At 44.1% G+C, this 19439-nt stretch overlaps 2 protein-coding genes across 2 annotated transcripts; one reads left to right on the forward strand and one right to left on the reverse strand.

The window, feature by feature from the left end:
- Positions 1–1569: 1569 nt before the first annotated feature.
- On the reverse strand, positions 1570–2529 carry LOC115379507 (olfactory receptor 142-like). Its single transcript, XM_030080218.1, has one exon. It carries the CDS (start codon positions 2527–2529, stop codon positions 1570–1572), a length of 960 nt encoding a protein of 319 aa, XP_029936078.1.
- Positions 2530–12287: 9758 nt separating this feature from the next.
- Positions 12288–13160, forward strand: LOC115379809 (olfactory receptor 10AG1-like). Its single transcript, XM_030080718.1, has one exon. The coding sequence runs from the start codon at positions 12288–12290 to the stop codon at positions 13158–13160; it is 873 nt and encodes a 290-aa protein (XP_029936578.1).
- Positions 13161–19439: the final 6279 nt, after the last annotated feature.

A 19439-nucleotide genomic window follows, 5' to 3' on the forward strand; every position in this document is an offset into this window, starting at 1 on the left:
CTGTGTGTGAGGCTCTGCTGGGAGCACAGGCCCTCAATCTGAGTTTATAATCCCATGTGGGATGGGGCATTGTGTGGCATGACACAAAAAATAAAAAATAAAATCATTCATCATCCATTTACATTGCCTTTATCTAGGAGCACAGTGACTCACACACACAGAGGGTGTGGTGAATACAGACACAGACAATCAACAGAGGTGTTCTAATGCCACCTTGTGGTAGAATGGAAGACTGCAGCCCAGCAGCCTTTACTGATTGAATTTTTATCTGTGTTTTTTGGTCTTGTTACTTAATTTTCTTCCACTGTAAAAAGTTAATCTTCCTTATTTTTGCACTGGAAAGATTTTTTTTTTTCTCCAAATGTCACCCATAAGGGAAACACCCCACACTGCGGTCCAGCATTATGCATATTAAAACCTCAACTCCATCTAGTAGACTTTGTATTAATAAAAAGTAAAACTGGAGCCATTCTAGAGGAGACATAAAATCTCATAAGAAAATATTATGTAAGTCCCTCAAGATGAAGAACAAATGATGTCATCCCTATACAATAACATACACTGTGTAGCAGGACTGTATATTTCTGATGAGTGATGCCACTGCTGCCTGTCAGATTTAATTTCTGACAGGCAGATTTGTCAGTGTGCCATAGAGGGGAAATATCTCTAATGACAATATAATCATGACATTTGAGACAATCTGCATAATTGATTACCGTGAGTGGGCGTGCATTGTGGTTCTGGTTTGACTTTTGGGCCCAAATAGATTGAGAGCCACTGGATCAGGCTTCAGTGTGTAACATTTACAACCGAGACTGCAACCTGAAATAGTCTGCAACTACCTCACATCTATGATAAGCAGCCTGGAAGCATATCTGACAATGATGGCAGGATGATGATGAAATGTGATTGTCTTCTTATATTATTAAATGTTAAAATGAATGGTGTACTATATCATTCAGATTCACAGTTAATTTAGTTTAGTTTTAATTTAGACATCCTTTTGTTACCCCATCCCTGAAAAACAAGTTAAATCCTTGTTTTCTGTTGTGCCTGAAGGAGGCATGGTGGGAACAAAGAACCGACTGAGCCTAGCAGCTCGCGTTGTGTCTTCAGATGAAATTACTGCTTAGAAACAGCTGAATGTACATGTAATATGTACAATTTTATTAAGAAAAATGTATACAACTACAAATAATGCTAGTGTATAATAAAAGTCACTTGTCTCAATGAGCCAACATTTAAAAAAAAAGAAAAAAAGAAAAAGAAATCATTCACTAACTCTATTCAGTCAAATTAAACAGTCCTGATTTTTATTCAAATCCACTCTCGGCAATATTGTTGGGAATCCTCAGCATTCAAAGCAGTTTGGATGAGACAAGTTCTTACATTAAATGTCTGATTTTTATTCCTATTTTCCACACATATGTCTAAAACTGTAAAATACACTAAAACTGTAAAATAATGTGCAGATTTATTCAAGTATTTTCCACTTACATATTATATATATTATGGCATTAATGGACAGCGATGTTAACATGTAATGCTTCATCCAGTTGAGGAAACTACTCAGTTTCTGTCTTGACATTTTACCTGAACCTGACCTGATCTGAGCAGTACATTTTTGCACACATTTCTGATTTTTGACGTTTTCACCCCATACATGACTGGGTTCAAAAGTGGCTGAACAAAGCAGAGATACAGCGGCAAACAGATGCGTAACGCAGCTGGAACTCGATCTGTGCTGAATCTGCTCAGGACAATGTCAAAGAAACAGCCGATGGACAGGTTCAGCAGAGACACGATATGTGGAGTGCAAGTGCTGATCGCCTTCCTCTGGGCTTGTTTGGACATTTTCAGACACACAGTTAAAATCCTGATGTAGGAGAAGACGATAAAGACAAGAGGGACGAGGATGGACAGAAAACCAGCTGCTATGTTGTGAATATTTCTTGAATATTTGTCCGAGCACGCCAAACTGTTCACATGCTTGAGATCACAGAACACTTGGTTGACCGAGTTCCCGCAGTAAGCTACGGGGAGAGTCAGAGACATGGTGAGTGAAAATCTGATGAAGGAGTAGCTCCACACGAGTGAAACCACCCCACACACCCTCCTGCTGTTCATGATGACGCTGTAGTGTAAAGGCTTGCATATAGAAACATATCTGTCATAAGCCATGGCTGCTAAGTTGCAGTACTCGACAGATGCCGCGGTGTACAGGCAAAACATCTGCAGCAGACAGAGGACGAAAGACACTTCATGAGTTTCGGAAAACATCTGCGTCATCAGCTGGGGCATCAAGGCCGTGCTGCCGTATATTTCATTGACAAACAGGCTGCAGAGGAACACGTACATGGGCTCATGCAGAGTTCTCTCCACACATATGACCACAATGAGCAAAGTGTTAGCGAACACAATTGAGATGTACACAGATAATATCACGGTGAAATACGCATACCTGTGCAGGTGTTCTATGGTGCCGTAAGGGACGAGCACAAATGAAACTATTTCTGTTGCGTTTTGCATTCTGATTTCCAACACTACACCAGAGCTGGACACAGATAATGACAGAGTGAGACAGCATAACACGATAAACATAACAGTACAGTTTTATGGTTTTATGTCATTTTGATAGAATCAAATCTAATCTGACATAATCTCCCAACCCCCAAAAGAAAACCAGTTTCAAATTTCAGATGGTAACAATATTGTATAACTGCTGCTGCTGGACTGCACTGATGCGTCACCTGGAGCTAAACATAGAATTAAAATCAGTAATTCAGACTGTGATGTTCAGTATACTGGCTGGAGACAATTCACCATGAATGCAATAAATTACAGTGTGGTTAGCTGTAGCACAAGTAAACAGTGATAATTATACCAGCCAATGTGTGCTTGTTTTACAGGTTAAATTTGATATTTTTTCATCGTTTGTGTACCAGTGTTGCAGAGGCAGCTGTACTGCAGTGGACACCTCCTCATGTGTACCTGCAAGAAAGACAAGATGAGCTTGTGCACGTGACATGCACAACCACAGCCACAGTTAGCCTCAGTTGTCTGATGATACAAAACGATAAACAGTAAAACAATCCACCTATTGGCAATTAAAGCACGCACATGCAGGACAGATGTGTCAATATGCCAGCAAAACAACTGAGGAACTAGTAAATGGTGCAAATGTAATAAACATATCCAGCTCTTACATATCCATGAGAGTAATATTCCAGATAGTAGTTTCAGATGGAAAATTTCTTTAAAGTAATTTTGTTGGACTGAAAAGGCAACACTAAGGTGCTGTAGGTTTATATCGTGCTCCGCTGCTAAATTTGAGGCAGCCATGTAAGGAGAGGGGGGGGGGGGGGGGGGGGGGGGGGGGGGGTAAAGCCACTGTCTGCCACTCCCACCTGGCAGTCACACAGTGAACTTTCATGCATTTGAATTATTTCAGTTGCTGAATAGGAGGGGGGCAGTTGTTCTTGTGAGATGCTGGAAATAAACTTGTGCCAAGTATCAATATTTCAGTTTTCAACTTCATTTGCACAGGTGCACATTTGAAATCCTGTGAGACGTATTTTGTTCCCTGCCTTTGGGTATTTTAACTGAAACTGTTTTGCCGATATTCACATTGCAGTTGTGGTGTGGATTAAAACACTGAAAAGCATGACTGATTTCTGCTTATTGAAAAATTATTTTGCCTCTTTTGTAGTACGCTCCCCTGTTCAGTTAAAGATATCAACATGTATAATTGCTGATTATCCTGCTATATCTCATATCGCAGAATCTTGCTGTCCATTTTTATTGTGGGTAAAATATTGTGATAGTATCATATTGCCAGTTACACAGTGATTCCCAATTTAACAAACTGTTCAAAAAACAAAACAAAACAACTAATCTTTCAAGTGAGTAAACTGAAGACGCTAAAGTTTGCATCCCAGGACTGCTATCTCTGTGCAACAACTGTGTTCCAGTGGATATATGTGGTGCTAAGCTACACTTTTGTTAGCTGCTAACTGCAGGGACTATAATTGCGGCCTGCGAGGTGGCTGGTAGCTGTGAGTTGCTGGCTCATTCTGAACAGTATAGACAGGAGCGACAGACCTATGGACCACAGTGAGGATGTTTACAGTGCTGTGTTTTTGTGAGGTGGCTCAGTGACTGTACACGCTGTGTACGGCATCATGGGAGGGACATAACACCTGGCCTGGATTTTGGTTTTCCATTCACTGCTGGCACCCACAGGTGAAGTTCAGAAGAGGAAATACACAGCAGTGGCATCTTGGGACTACATTTAAACACCTGCGATCTGAAGGCTAGGTGATTTGACTTTGGTTATCTGTATTTACAAGAGTAAAAGACAATCTGTTATTAGTGTTATCCACTGTTGACTATGGAAACTTGTGGCCTGTGTGCCCAGCTATTCATGGAGTTGCCCAGATATTTGGCAAGAGCACCACAGAACTGGATCACGGCTATGCAACTGCAGCTGGCATCCTGGACTCAATTCTGACCTTTTCGCACTCTACGGTTCTACTCTGCGGTCAATTTCTGACCTGCTACTCAAAGTTCATAAATTACACTGGGCTTTAGGCCCGGTGTCTTTGGAGAGGCCTGAGATTGCCCCTGAGCCCAGATGTGCCAGAAGCTGCAGTGTTTCAAATTCCTGACCCCGGGTGTGACCACTTGTAATTACATGAGCTACAGACAAGAAAAAGGTGGGTCGAAGTCAGAGATAAATGAAGCGGCCCGGACTGATCATGAGCCTGAAAGTACTACTGCCTGGGACATGACAGGACAGCAACACATCTGGACCCAGGGGCCTGTCCTTGCAGGTACCAAAAATACAACTGTGGCAATACAAAAGGGTCTAATCTGAACGGAAACTTCTCTAGCACTGGCCCCTCAGTCAACATTGTGCAGCATGAGCTTGGCAGGTGTCTGAGTCAGTCTATCAAAGCAAAGGTTCTGCTTGAAGAAACCCCTCTGGAAGCTATTATGGATTTGGAAGCTAACATTTCAGCAGTACAACCCTCAGCCTTGGTGGAGTGTGGCATATCAGATGACAAAGTGAGACCTTATAACTTCAACCCCGTGGAACTGGCTGTCTCAAAACACAATCTCACAATCTCTGGAAGAGTTCGCTCACCTCTGTGATGATAGAATGGGCCACACCTGACTGGTTAAGCGTACCATAGATACAGGCTCAGCTGAACCAGTGTGCCTGCCACCCTACCAAACTTCTCCGGAGAAAAGTAGGATTATCAGGGGACAGGTCTCTAAGATGTTAGCTGATGGTAGCATCGAGCCTGCTAATGGGGTGTGAGCATCTGCTGTCCACATTGTTAACAGGCAGGGTCCTGGAAGTACTGAACCAAGCTTTTGTAAGGACTACAGAAAGGTGAGCAAGGTCACAGTCAAAGATTCATAGCCTCTTCCAAGGATGGATGAGTCTTTGGACTTTCTGGCTCAGGGGAAGTACATCTCAACTCTGGACCTTTCACCGGGATACTGGCAAGTAGAGATGGCTCCAGATTCTCACTCCAGATCGGTTTTATCTGTCACATGGGCTTATACTAATTTAAGGTGATGCTGTTCAGTCTGTCGAATGCCTCTGTGACGTTCCAGCAATTGAGAAATGCAATTCTGGCTGGTCTGACCTTAAAGTGTTGTGTGGTTTATGTGGATGACATTGTCATTGCTTCACCCACTTTCCCACAATACCCAGAGGACCTTAACAAAGTCTTCACCTGGAGGATGCCTGATTGTCATTACAGTTATTGAAATGTCACTTCTGCAAACCTTCCCTGTGGTACCTGGGCTACATGGTCACTTGAGAAGGCCAGAGCCTGGATAAGTACAAGGTCAATGCCATTAAAGACTTCCTCAGCCCCCATATGGTCAAGCAAGTCAAGCAGTTACTTGGCTCCTACTGTAGACTCATCCAAGGCTACGCTACTGTTGTGGAACCTCTCATTGCACTGAGAAGGGAAGGGAACCCGTTCACATGGGCTATTAAATGAAAGGGACGAAAGGGAACATGAGACAGCAGTGCAAAAAAACACCCACACACATGGTGTAGCCATCATACTCTCCAAGGAGAAAGCTAAACCTTGCTGGAATGGGAACTAGTAAGCAAGAGGCTGATCCGAGCTCGTCTCAACTCAAAGTACTGTAAACTCACCATCTTGCAGTGCTATGCAGCAACCAATGAGCCTGAGGAGGAGGTTAAAGAAGACTGGCACAAACAACTGCAGACGGTGGTTTCAAAGGTACCCCAACACGACATTCTACTTATCATTGGCGATAGGAATGCCAAAGTGGGAACCGACAATTCTCACAATGAGAGGGCAATAGGCAAGCACGGATGTGGTGAAAGAAATGAAAATGCCGAACCCTAACCCTTGTGGATTTCTGCATGAACAACATCCTGGTCATCGATGGTACCATCTTCCCACACAAGAACATCCACAAGCTCACATGGAAGTCACCTGATGGTAGGACCATCAACCAAATTGACGAAATGAACCAAATTAATGGCAAATGGCTCAGGTCACTACATGATGTTAGACCATACAGGGGTGCAGATGCCTATAGCAACCACTACCTAATTGCTGCCACCATCAAACTCAAGTTGAAGAAGTCAGTCCCACAAGGCCAGCGGGAGAAGGAACTGGACATTGCGAAGCTCCAGTATCCAAAGAAAAACAAGGAGTTTGTGTTGGAACTCAGAAACCGCTTCAGCATGCTAGAGTCTGCCTAAAGACTGGATATCATCTAACACCAACTAACACCTACTCCAAATTCCTAACACCTTACCCAATTTCCCCCCTGGGGACAAATAAAGTATGATTGATTGATTGATTGACCTGGCAAAAAACTGAAGGCAAAGACACTGAACACCAAGTCCCAACGACTTCTCGAGAAAGCCAACTTGTCTTATAAAAACAAGGACAGACAGGTGAAGAGGAGCACAAGGAGAGAACCCTGGCAGGTGAAGCCGAGAAGGCCGCAGCCTATGGAAATCTGGACACAGTATACAAGATCACCAAGCGACTTTGCGGCAAATGTACAAACCAGTCGACCCACGTTAGGGACAAGAATGGCAACATCTGTACAACAGAGCGTGAGCAAACAACCAGATGGGTTCAACACTTCCAGGAAGTACTCAACCTCCCCGAGCCAGAACAACCAGCCCTCATCACAACAACAGAGGATAACCTGGAAATGAACATCAACCCCCCCGACCCTAGAGAGGTTAAAACCGCCATCCAAACTCTGAACCGTGGCAAGACATGTGGAATAGACTCAATCCATGCTGAGATGCTGAAGGCTGACATTCTCACATCAAAACGCATTCTGACTGACCTATTCCAAAACATTTGGAACAGTGACACCATCCCTGAAGACTGGTCCAAAGGTCTTACAGTCAAAATCCCCAAGAAAGGTGACATCAAGAACTGTGACAACTGGCAATGAATAACTCCTCTATCTATTCCATGGAAGCTGTTCTGCAGAGTCCTTCTCAACAGGATAGAGACAGCCATTGACACCAGGCTTAGACAGGATTTAGCAGGCTTCAGGAAGGGAAGAGGATGTATGGACCAGATCTTCACTCTGCGAAACATCATAGAGCAGTGCTTAGAATGGAACACACCCCTCTACATCAACTTTGTGGACTTTAGAAAGGCTTTTGACAGTATTCACAGAAACACCCTCTGGAAGATACTGCACTCCTACGGAACACCACCAAAGATCAACATGACTTAAGACTGACAGGCTCAACAGCTTTGCCACACAGGTCGGACTCTGCATTAACACCTCCAAAACTCAAGTGATGTGTGTAAACTCTACCCCCGCAAGTCCCATCTTTGTGAATGGGGAACTACGCAACTTCACCTACCTGGGCAGCCTTATCAGTAAGGACAGTGGGACATCAAAAGACATCAAAACAAGGCTGGGAAAGGATCAGGGCACATTCTCCCAACTCTGTTCCATCTGGAGATCCAAACAGTACAGCCTTAAAACAAAGATGCTCCTATATGACAGCAATGTCAAATCTGTCCTGCTATATGGTCAGAGAGCTGGCGAGTGATCAAAACTGACAATAGGAGACTGGAAGTGTTCCACAGCAGATGCCTCAGGCAAATATGCCAGATCTTTTGGCCTGACACAATCTCCAACAATGAATTGTATGAGAAAACAAGAAGCCAGAGCATTACCAAGGACATTAAACACACGACTGAGATGGCTAGGACATGTGCTGAGGATGGAGCAGGACCTTAAGATGAGCCTTAAGATGGACACCACCAGGCAAAAAGAAACCTGGGAGACCCAAATCCACCTGGCACAGAACAGTGACACAAGAGCTGTAACAGATGAAGCTGTCATTGGGAGCGGCGCAACATGCTGCCAAGGACCGAATGCAATGGAGAGCCCTCACTGAAGCCTTATGTCCCATAGGTGATGAAGAGGAGTAGTAATAGTAGTAGTGAGAAAGCAGTGGCATGTGCGAGCTGCACCCTGTCCAAGTCGGAGCAGTTATATTCCATCTCAGAGAGGGAGTGTCTCAGCATGATATGGGAACACTTCTGGCCATACATTGAGTGGACCCATTTAACAGTAGTGACAGACCACAACAGTCTGCGATGGTTGATGTTGTGGCCATCCCCTTGGCTAGCCTGGTGGTGCCTTGGAACAGCAAATTGTCCCCGACTCACTATCATGCAGCCCAGTTTCACCCAGTGAGATGACCCAGCTATGCTACAGTGAGATCACTGAACCTCAGGAATTAGCCCTTGCTGGTGCTCACTTACAGCCTTGCAACTGTGCACACTACAGGATGCTGACTCAGCCATCAGTTTGCTACATGCTGGAGAGTGACTCCTGTGTTGATTCTTCAGAATACAGGGTTCATGATAGCCATGTATACTTCAGAGACAAGAGATCCTCTTGTCACTTATCCTTATAAGGATCTCCATCTATATATGCCAACCTCACTCCGCAGCACCCTGCTGGGATACTTTCCTGACCACCCTATGGCAGGTCACCTGAGGATTGGACCCAGGACCACCATCAGAAATGGGTGTACTGGCCTTGCATGAGAAGTGACATCAAGAGAACTGACATATGCATGTCAGTTCAGTAAGCTGACTAACTGCAAGCCTGGAGGATTCCTATAACCAGAGGTGGCTTCGTTACCTTGGACGTTCAATGGAGTCAACTTCAGTGGGCCCCTCCCCAGGTCTTCACAAGGCAATGAATACATTCTAGCCTTTATAGACTATTTCACTAAGAGGGTTGAGATCTGTAGAGTGTCTGGCAACTGCTGAGGTCTTCGCCAGAAACAATGCTCCAAAACACCTAGGGCTCTATTTTCGCAGACCAGGCGAAGAGGAGGCGCAGCGCAGGTGTGCTGCGCCAACTGGGTGTGGCCAAGTGGATTTTGCTATTTTGGCACGCCGTGCGCCTTGGCGCAACTACTGCGCCGTTCCTCCTACTGGCGCAAGGGAGGAGAGAAGGCGTGGAGTGGGTTTGACACAGCCGATTCACTTTAAACCAATCAAATGAGCCCCTGTCCTCACCTTTAAAATGCGCTGCGCGAAGGCGTAATGAACGTTCACACAATTGGCATAGAGAAAGAGAGCAGCCGCATCACACACTCAGAACAGTGAGGCCAGTCTTGGCTGCTAGAATGTCGCTGGAGCTACCTGCCATCGATCTGTCCATCCATCCATCCATCCATCCATCCATCCATCCATGCATTTATCCTTACATTCGTCTTCTTCATCCCCGTCTTTCCATTACCTGCCCGCCTCGCATCTCTCTTTTTCCAGCTCTGTCACCGTCTGTTAAAGTTATTGATTTTTACGAGCAAATATAAATTTAACTGTGAAGCCCCCATTTTTGATTAATGTTTTTACCTCAAAGGATAATCCTCGCCGTATTCATATAAATACATGTTTGTTTTGCAACTTTCGACTCCATCACTTACTGATGCAATGACATACTAGAGATTAAAACAAAATCTGGTTCATGAAAGCTTTTACATTTGCTGTTCTAAATACCCAGTGTCTGACAAGGAATTGATGCATTTTACATTTTCGATATGTGTGGAATCAGGGTTTCCACTAGAAAAAAAATTTGCTTCTCATCTAATTATGGGCGATACACTTGCTTTCCTCCTATACGGCAGGGACCTAAACACACCACTGGACCTGTGGATACAACCGGAGCTGGAACCCACTCCAGAGACTGTGGAAGTAAACAAGTCTGAGCTGTTGGCTGCTCTGAAGGATACGTATGATCATGTGCGCCAGATATTAGATATATTCCAGAATTTCCCTGGTTGGGATCAATAAAGTATATCTATCTATCTATCTATCTATCTATCTATCTATTAACAGCCAGCTATGAAACAAAGAAATATCAGTATGACAGGAAATAGAGACTGATCATATTCAAGCTTGGAGACTTGGTTCGGCTGGGGGGGCTTTGACTGAGGAAAGTGAGGAGCCCCAGGCAGTACCAGGACTGTCTATGTCCCTTGGTGTCTCTCCAACAGTAGCTGGGTTTCCATCCAAATACATCGAAATTTTTGAGCGAATTTTGTCAAAATGCGCCAAAGAAAATGCGAATTTATGCCCGATTCCATTAATTTTGTTTTGCGATTATTGGGAGAAGAGTGCGCCGTGAGATGATGTCATCAGATAGTGTCTGTGTGTCGACTGAACAACAACAAACACTCAGCTGACACTCAACAGCTGATCAGGGACAGATTCCTGCTGAACTTGTCGGCTCTTGGGAGAAGTCTGCTTACTATTTAGGCAGCGCTAACTTTGTACCGAACCATCCTAAATAAGGAATAAGAGACTAATAATAATAATAATAATAACTAATAATAAGACTGTAGCGTAGAAGTGTGACGTGGTATCCGGTCCAGTCATCGTTTATTCGCAAAACCTGTTTCCACAGCAAAAAGTCGCATTTTCTTTTATCGATACGCTGAGAAATCCACCCCCTCCAAGCGTAAAAACTTTTTTGCGAATTTTCGGCCGTTTTCGAATTTCTGGCATTTCCATCCAAGTTTGTTTTCGCATTTTCTGAAAATGCGAATAAAAATAGGTGGATGGAAACCCAGTGAGTGATGGAAATAGAGCAATCTGGGCTGTCTACTGCACTGACAGACCCTCACCCCACCCTGGCACACATGCACTCCTCCCTATACTCATTTAGGCCTAGACACACACCCAGAGTGACTTCTAACTGGGCCTCTCACCCACTCAGAAGTTTGATTTGTAAGATGGGTGGCCTGTGCTATTCTGTTTACATGGGTTCGCTGTCTTGTGTTTTGTTCTCATTAGGTTTCATTGAGGCACCATGTCCTGATGGCTTGAGTTGTTGTGAGAACACAACTGTCCACCAGCATCCCCATCATCCCGTTTTCAACCATGGTGTGATGCCTGTTGTCCTTCAGCTGGTAAAGGTGTTGAGAGAAGTGGTTTTCCAGTCACTAGGAGCCACAGCAGTGCTCGAACCTATTAACCCTGCCCCTGTTTCTGTCCCCAGTCACCTGCAGGTCCTGTATGATGAGAGCTGTGCTGGCCTGTCAGAGAATGACGGTAGGTGGTGGGCTGGCCCATTTGCTGCGGACTTACAGTGATGTCTTCTCCATGTGGCCTACTGATCTCGGCCACACTAGCCTTGTACAGCCTGATATCCTGAACACCCCACGCCTATCTGCTAAACAGTCACCATGGAGACTGGCCATAGAACACCAGATACTTACTTTCAGCGGTACTTTCAGCTCAAAGACACATGCCATCAATGGCGCTCGCAACTCAAACACACCCACAACAACAAAAACTCTTCTTCCTGTAACACCTTTACATGACACACTGCCGCCACCTTTAACAGGAAAAACTAGTTCAGTTTCATGTACAATATTTACCTCACATTCACTCACTGATAGCAGGGGCTGCCATGCAAGGTATGTCACTGGTTACTTTTGACCTCTAACCCCAGTCTTACAGGGATTCAAACTAAACTGTTAGTTGCTGATGGGTCCTGATGAAGTGTTTAATGAGATCCATAGAGGATGATCCATTCTGATAAAAATAGCCCATCGTCCACAGACTCAGACAGTTCACTTCCTGGACGCTGGAGAGGTAGGTATATGTTAATGCTGAAAAGAATATAAAAAGTGAGATATCTCATTTCCTTCATAATTCACTTCTGCCTGTTATATTCACTGCATTTCAACCACTAACGTTTTAATATCCACAGCCTCAATGGAAGATGAGTTTAATGTAACGTATATAACTCTTGGAGGGCATGTAGAAGTGCACAAATACAGATATCTTTATTTTGTCATCATGTTCACAGTATATCTACTGATAATCTGCAGCAATTCCATTATCCTGTGCCTCATCTGTATTCACAAAAGCCTCCATGAGCCAATGTACATTTTCATTGCTGCCTTGTTACTGAATTCTATTTTCTTCAGCACTGCTATCTACCCAAAGCTTCTGATGGACTTTCTATCTGAAAAACAGACCATATCTTATCCACTTTGTCTCTTTCAGTTTTTTCTGTATTACTGTCTTGGTGGAGCAGATTTCTTACTGCTGTCAGCCATGGCTTATGACAGGTATGTGTCTATATGTAAACCTCTACAATACTCAACTATCATGACAACAAAAACTATTATAATTTTTCTGGTTTTGGCTTGGCTTTTGCCTGCTGCTGAGCTTTCCGGATCAGTTCTGATTGCATATAATGACAATAAAAAACTCTGTAAATTTGTTTTGAATAGAATTTTTTGTAACAATGCAATTACCAAACTTGGTTGTGTGACCTCAGTAGTCAACTATATATATGGTATAATCATTATGATGAATATTGCACTTGTGCCTATCCTCTTCATAGTTTTCACATACACAAAGATACTTGTAATAACCTACCGGAGTTCTGCAGATGCCAAGAAAAAAGCAGCCCAGACATGTGTACCACATCTACTGGTTTTAATCAGCTTCTCCACCTTGTGTGTATTTGATGTTATCAGCAACAGAATGGAATCTGCAATGCCAAAGTCTGTACAATTAATAATGACTTTACAATGTTTATATATCATCCTCTATTCAACCCAATCATATATGGGCTGAAAATGAAAGAAATTTCTAAACAGCTCAAGATTTTGTTCTGCCAAAAGAATTTAACAAATTAACATGTTTTTGTTTGTTTGTTTGTTTGTTTTTTGTTGAAGTGCAAGCATTTCTTATGTAATAACCAAAAAGGTAGAGGCAGGAGGCTCAACAGGGCAAACTGTTTACAATAAACAACAAATAGAAGCTTCTGTAGCTTCAGCAAAAAATTATGTGTTCACTGAATTGTGGGTCCAGCCATGACCTCAGTCTTTATGAATGGAAATCTTCAAAAGCCCGTTTTTTTATCTGTGTGTAAACTGTTTTTGAAGACTCACATTTATCTACAGTAGACTGAGGTCATGAAGGAAACTATACTTTAATAAAGACATATTTTTGTTGCTAGAACTAAGTAAGCTCCTTTTGTTGTTTATTATGAAATAACCATGCAGTTGTTTGTTTATTATGAAATAACCATGCAGAGAAAGCAAGATGAGAAAGCAACATGATTCTTTCATGTATAATGGAAGATATGACTGGCTCTAATACAGTTCAGCATGAGATATTGTACTGACAATGACATCTTGATCTTGAATCAGTCATTCTCGTATTATTATGTCTCAGTGTGTTGGCTGGCTTGATCAAAACATGAAGTGAAGACCTCAGAGGACAGACATGCAGCCAGAAAACCGTATCCCTGATTGTTAAAGGCTTTGGACCCTGTATGGACCACCGACAAGTCAACCAAATAAAATTATATTGAAAGAACAAAAGTTGTCTTCTGGCTTTCACTTTCACCGTACATGCTGTCTGTAAGTTCTGTCTTGTTTTTGATATTTTGTGTTGCTTTATGGCACATAGCAGTGTTCCACAGATTTGACCTTATTTTTTGAAATAGACCCTGAATAGATTATTCAATGAATGGAAAGCAGTACATAAGTATCTCAGCAACATGTCAAGCTCGGGCTGTGCAGTCTGTGTGCTTTGCCCCCTGAAAGATGCAAGTGAATGTCAAGGGAGTCACTGCTGCAAACCACACTGACATTACACAGGCCTGCACATCATCCACAAAAAGCCTTCATCTTTGCCACACATTTGACCCTTGGTACAATGCTGGCAATGTTTGCCCTTTCTAGCAGTGATTTTCAGTGTTTGGCCCATTTACTACAATTTAACCACATTTTTGAAAATGTTAATGGAAAGCATTTCTTCAGTGCCCCTCAAAGCACTTAATCTTTTTAAGCACTAATATTTTTCAATTTTTCAATTTTTTTTTGTCTATTGACACATTATATGTCTCTTTTGGTGGCATCAGTTCATATAGGAATTTAAATTTAGAGCAAAACCAAGATATAGATAGGTGTTAGAAAAAAATATCAAAAATATCAACCATTCACATTCAGATACATACAAGACATTTTAAAGATAATTAAATATTATATGAATGTTTGGAATATGTCAAATATTTTTGGCATTTAATGCTATTAGGTCAAATTGCCTTCATCTGAAATCCTGAATCCTACTTTTATTCCTCAAACATTTTTAACCACATTTTTAAAAATGTTAATGGACTACTCAAGCACTGCACAGTGTTTGCCTTACATTCAGCCATTCACACACACACACACACACACACACACACACACACACACACACACACACACACACACACACAACAACACACTCAGTTCAGGTCTTTTCAGGTCATTGTCCAAGCACCTTGGTGTTGCAGTGTTATGTTCCCTGTGTTTTGCACTTTGTGTTTGTAACCTGCCAGTTACCTGAGTTTGGCAATAAATTGTTTTTCTTACTTCAGTTCCTATTTGCTCTTCCTTTTGGGTTTATCTGCCTGCATAAACTGTGACAGTATCTTCTTTTTAATCACTATGTATTTATTATTATTTCATTTTTATGCAAAATTTCAATCTGACCTACTGTGCTATACGGCACTTTATTATCTTGTGTTGCAATTGCATCTCACACTGCTCTATTGTAAGTTTGTCTGTTTTAAATCTATTTTAAGTTTTGATTCACCCATTGTTTTTACGCTTTACCTTCATTGTTTTATGATTTTTTAAAATGCTGATTCATTTTTTCTTTCATTTTATTATTCCCTATGCCCCCTCCTAGAATCACAAACTTATCATGGTGGAGGATTTTGTGTGCCCCTGTGACCCTGGGAGCTGTGCTGCCAGGAGCTTACAGCATGTAGCATGTCGCTCCTGATGAGTGCAGGTGAGTGCCTGGTGGCTGGGCATGAGCCTGAAGAAAGTGATTCAAGGAAGTTTATTTGTCATTATACAACAGGTTGTATAGTGAAATTAAGTTTAAGTTACATCCCGTCCAAGAAACACAAAAAAGAAATGACAAATACAGGGTTACAGGATCGAGAGAGCTTTGGGTCAGCCAGCGTGCGTAGCGCCCCTTACATTAGATGAGAAAGGAGGACATTGGGGAGGAGGGGTTCCTAGGGGAGCACAACATGGCATTAGGAAAAAAAACACACCCCAGCACAATAAGCACATATTAGCATTACAGCATGACTCGAGACATTGCACATGTGGAAAGAGGAAGGGATTCGGGGAGGGGGAGGTGTCCCAGCACAGACGAGGGGCGTATGCAGCCACTACAGCGCTCCACACCCACAACCTGCACTGTAACGGGAGGGAGAGGGGGTGGGGGGCCAACAAGGCGTTGATGGTGTACCTGGCGGCAAACGTTCCGGCAGAGCATGCGGGTTCTCCTTTGCCCAGTTTTCTTGTAGAGAAAATTTGATCAATTGCCTTGAGAGACCAGCTGATCAGATCCATTGTTGTAGGTTTTCGGAGAGAAATGCAGAGAGAGGTTCCGATAGATCAGACTAAGGGTGTTTTCACACATATTTGGGTCGACCCAATATACAATGTATCAATTTTCAACTGGAGCAGCTCGGTTTCGCATATGCTTTTTATCGCCGTACCAAGTCCACCGCTCTACAGAATGGAGCATCATGTATCCATGGCAACCAGACGAAAATGACATGTGTAGCACCATTCCATCCGGAAAAGAGGGTTGAAATGAAGCCTCAAGATGTAAACAGAACACACGTGAACGATGGAGACTCAACAGCAACGCTGTCTGATATGCCTAACGTCAGGGACAGTTTTTGCTATGGGCAGTGTGGGCAACCGCCCAGGGCGCAATCTACTTGGAGGTGCACGAGAGGAAAAAAAAATCGCCAGTTTTCTAAACTACCGCATTGACCTGCACATGCCGCGGCACTGGCCGGCATCAGGCGGGCCGGCCACGGCACCGGCCGGTACCGCGCCCACCCGGTCAGGTCTGCCGGATCTGACAGGTGAGCGGCCGGCTTGCCTGATGGTGCCCCGGTGCCACGGCCGACTGGTGCCGCGGGGGGATTGGAGTAGTAACATGAAAGGGCGCAAACCAGTAATTTCGCCTAGGGCGGCAACATAGGCAGAACCGCCACTGCCTAACTTTACTGCTTTTGGCAATCTATAGCCTATAGTTTGTCTCGTTCAGAGTTATAACGTTCGACTTTGAAAACGAGGCACGGCTGCGTGTGGAGAACAATGTTTTTTTGCACTGGAGACGGCGAATGCGAATGCTTGTAATATAACAATGTTGTCCTCTAGCTCAGCCCAGCTAACTACGGGAGCCTACGTAGCCCCAACTTGTGGAGTACACCGGGCTTGGGCTGACCCCGGGTTCACTGCGCGTTCACACCACTAGTTTGGTGCGCCCCACCGCACTAAAGGGCTTGGTGCGCTGCTCTGAGACCACCCCTTCCAGCCGCTCTCGGTACGGCTGTTTAGGTCGACCTCGGGTGCGGCTAGTTGTGTTCACACTACCCGCACCACACCAATTAGGCCGGCCTAGACAGTTAGGTCGACCTAAACACTGTATGTGTGAAAACACCCTAAGACAGCACAAGACAGAGAGCAAAGCAGGGCAGATAAGGGCAGGAGAGAGCTAGAGAAAAAGCGCCCGCCTTCGTTGAGAGCAGGAAGACCTTCCTGTGAGCACACCACCTGCAAGAGGTGCGATGCCACAAGGGTGGTGGGTTGGGGTGGAGGCCCTGGTGGACTGGAGCTACAGTACAGAAACAAGCTTTTGGTACATGGAATGATATCTCACCTGGAGTGAAGGAACTGGAGTTGTGTGGGAGGTGGAGCAACACCAACTAGATATAGTTGAGCTCACTTCTACGCAAAGCCTTCGCTCTGGAAACAAAATCCTGGATTGGGGCTGGACTCCTTCCTTCTCTGGAGATGCTTGGGGCGAGAGGTGGTGGGCAGGTGTGGGGCAACTCATTAGCCACCGACTGAGTGCCGTGGGGTTGGAGTTTTTCCCAGTGGATGAAAGGGTCACCTTCTTATGCCTTCAGGTAGCAGGGGGAAAGCTCTGATTGTCATGATGGCGTACATGCTGAATGGCAGCTTTGAATACCCAGTCTTTGTAAAGGCACTCGGAAGTGTCCTAGTGAAGGCACCATCTGGGCACTCTGGGGTTCTACTGGGGGACTCTTTAGGACAACAGTTGATGATCGACTTTATAGTTGTTTCATCAGAGCTACAGCTGTATGTTCTGGACATTTGGGTTAAGAGAAGGATAGAGCTATAAACCGATGACAGCCTGGTAGTGAGTTGGATCAGATGGCAGCAGAAACTGACGGACAGATCTGACAAACCCAAGGGCGTAGTGAGGTTGAACTGGGAATGTCTGGTTGAAACCTCTGTCTGGAAGGTCTTCAAATCACACGTCTGGAGGAGCTTCTCTGTCATCCTGAGGGAGGCTGGAGACATGGAGTCTGAATGGACCCTGTTCAGAACCTCCTTTGATGAACAACAGCTTTGAGCTGTGGCCAGACGGTCATCGGTGCCTGTCGTGATGGCAACCCAAGGACCTGCTGGTGGGCTCCATTAGTGAGGGAGGCTACCAAGCTGAAGAAGTAGGCCTTCCGGGCTTGGCTAGCATAGGGGACTCCAGAATTGGCTGAGAGGTATCAGCAGGCCAAAGGGGCTGCAGCGACAACAGTTGTGGAAGCAAAAACTCTGGTACGGGAGAAGTTTGGGCAGGCCATGGAGAGGGATTTTTGGTTGGCTTTGAAGAGGTCCTGGCAAACTGTCACGCAACTAAGGAGAGATGGGTAAGGCTTCATCTAGGCAGTGTCAGCATGAATGGGGAGGCCCTGACGTCAAATGAGGACTTGGTTGGGTGGTGGAAGCAACACTTGAGGAGCTCCTAAACCTGGCAAATGCTCTTCGTGGAGGAGGGGATTTGTTTTGGTGGTGGGGCAGAGGTCGCTTAGGTAGTTGGGAAACTCCCAGTGGCAAGGTGAGGGGAGTTGACGAGATCTGAGTGAGCTGCTGAAGGCTCTGGATGTGCTGGAATGATGCTGTCTGGAACATTCTTCTACGTTGCGTGGATGTCAGGGACAGTGCTCATGGAGGTGGCAGATGGAGGTGCTGGTCCCCATTTTAAAAAGGGGCATTGGAGGTCTGCTCCAATTATCAGGGTATCAACATGCTCAGCATCACCTTAATCACTTTCACCCAGTTTTCCCTCAAAAAGAACCGGAGGCCTTAACGTGTGTTTTGGGTCCCCTATCATGTTGAAAGAGTGACTGGCAAACTAGGGCATGATGGAGGGAGTGATGGCAGCATCATGAATTCACAGTACATCTGTGATTCATGATACCATCAATGAAATGCAGCTCCCCGACACCTACAACCCTCATGCAACCACACAGAAGAACAGTGTCACTGCCTGATGAAGAAAAAGTCACAGTAAATGGTCTCTGCTGCTGTGACAGGTCCAGTTGCTGCAATCATTTGCCAGTATTAAAACCACTGTATTTGTATTTGTGCAAGGAGGCAACTAAATGAATTAGCTACAATCACTAAAAAAAGACTGTTTTGTTTCTTGATCTCATGTAAAGCAACATTCAGTTCAGGGTCTTTCTCCCCTGTTCTTCAGACTGGATTATTAAGTGTGTGTAGTTCAGACTGAAGTGCACCTAAAATTATCTGTGTGCTTGATTAAAAGTTACTTTGTTTCATTTCATGTTGAAAACCACAAAAATGCATTTGATGAAAATGAGACAAAACTAAAATAAAACTTAAAGACTAAAATTTCCCTGACTAAAATGAGACTAAAATGCACAATAATCCTCAGCCCTGTGTTCCAGGGATTCAAACTAAACTGTCAATTGTGATAGGTCCTGATGAAGTGTTTAATGAGATCCACAGAGGATGATCCATTATGATAAAAATACAAATTCAGACAGTTCACTTCCTG

Source organism: Myripristis murdjan, chromosome 21 (assembly GCF_902150065.1).
Source record: "Myripristis murdjan chromosome 21, fMyrMur1.1, whole genome shotgun sequence".
NCBI lineage: Eukaryota > Metazoa > Chordata > Actinopteri > Holocentriformes > Holocentridae > Myripristis > Myripristis murdjan.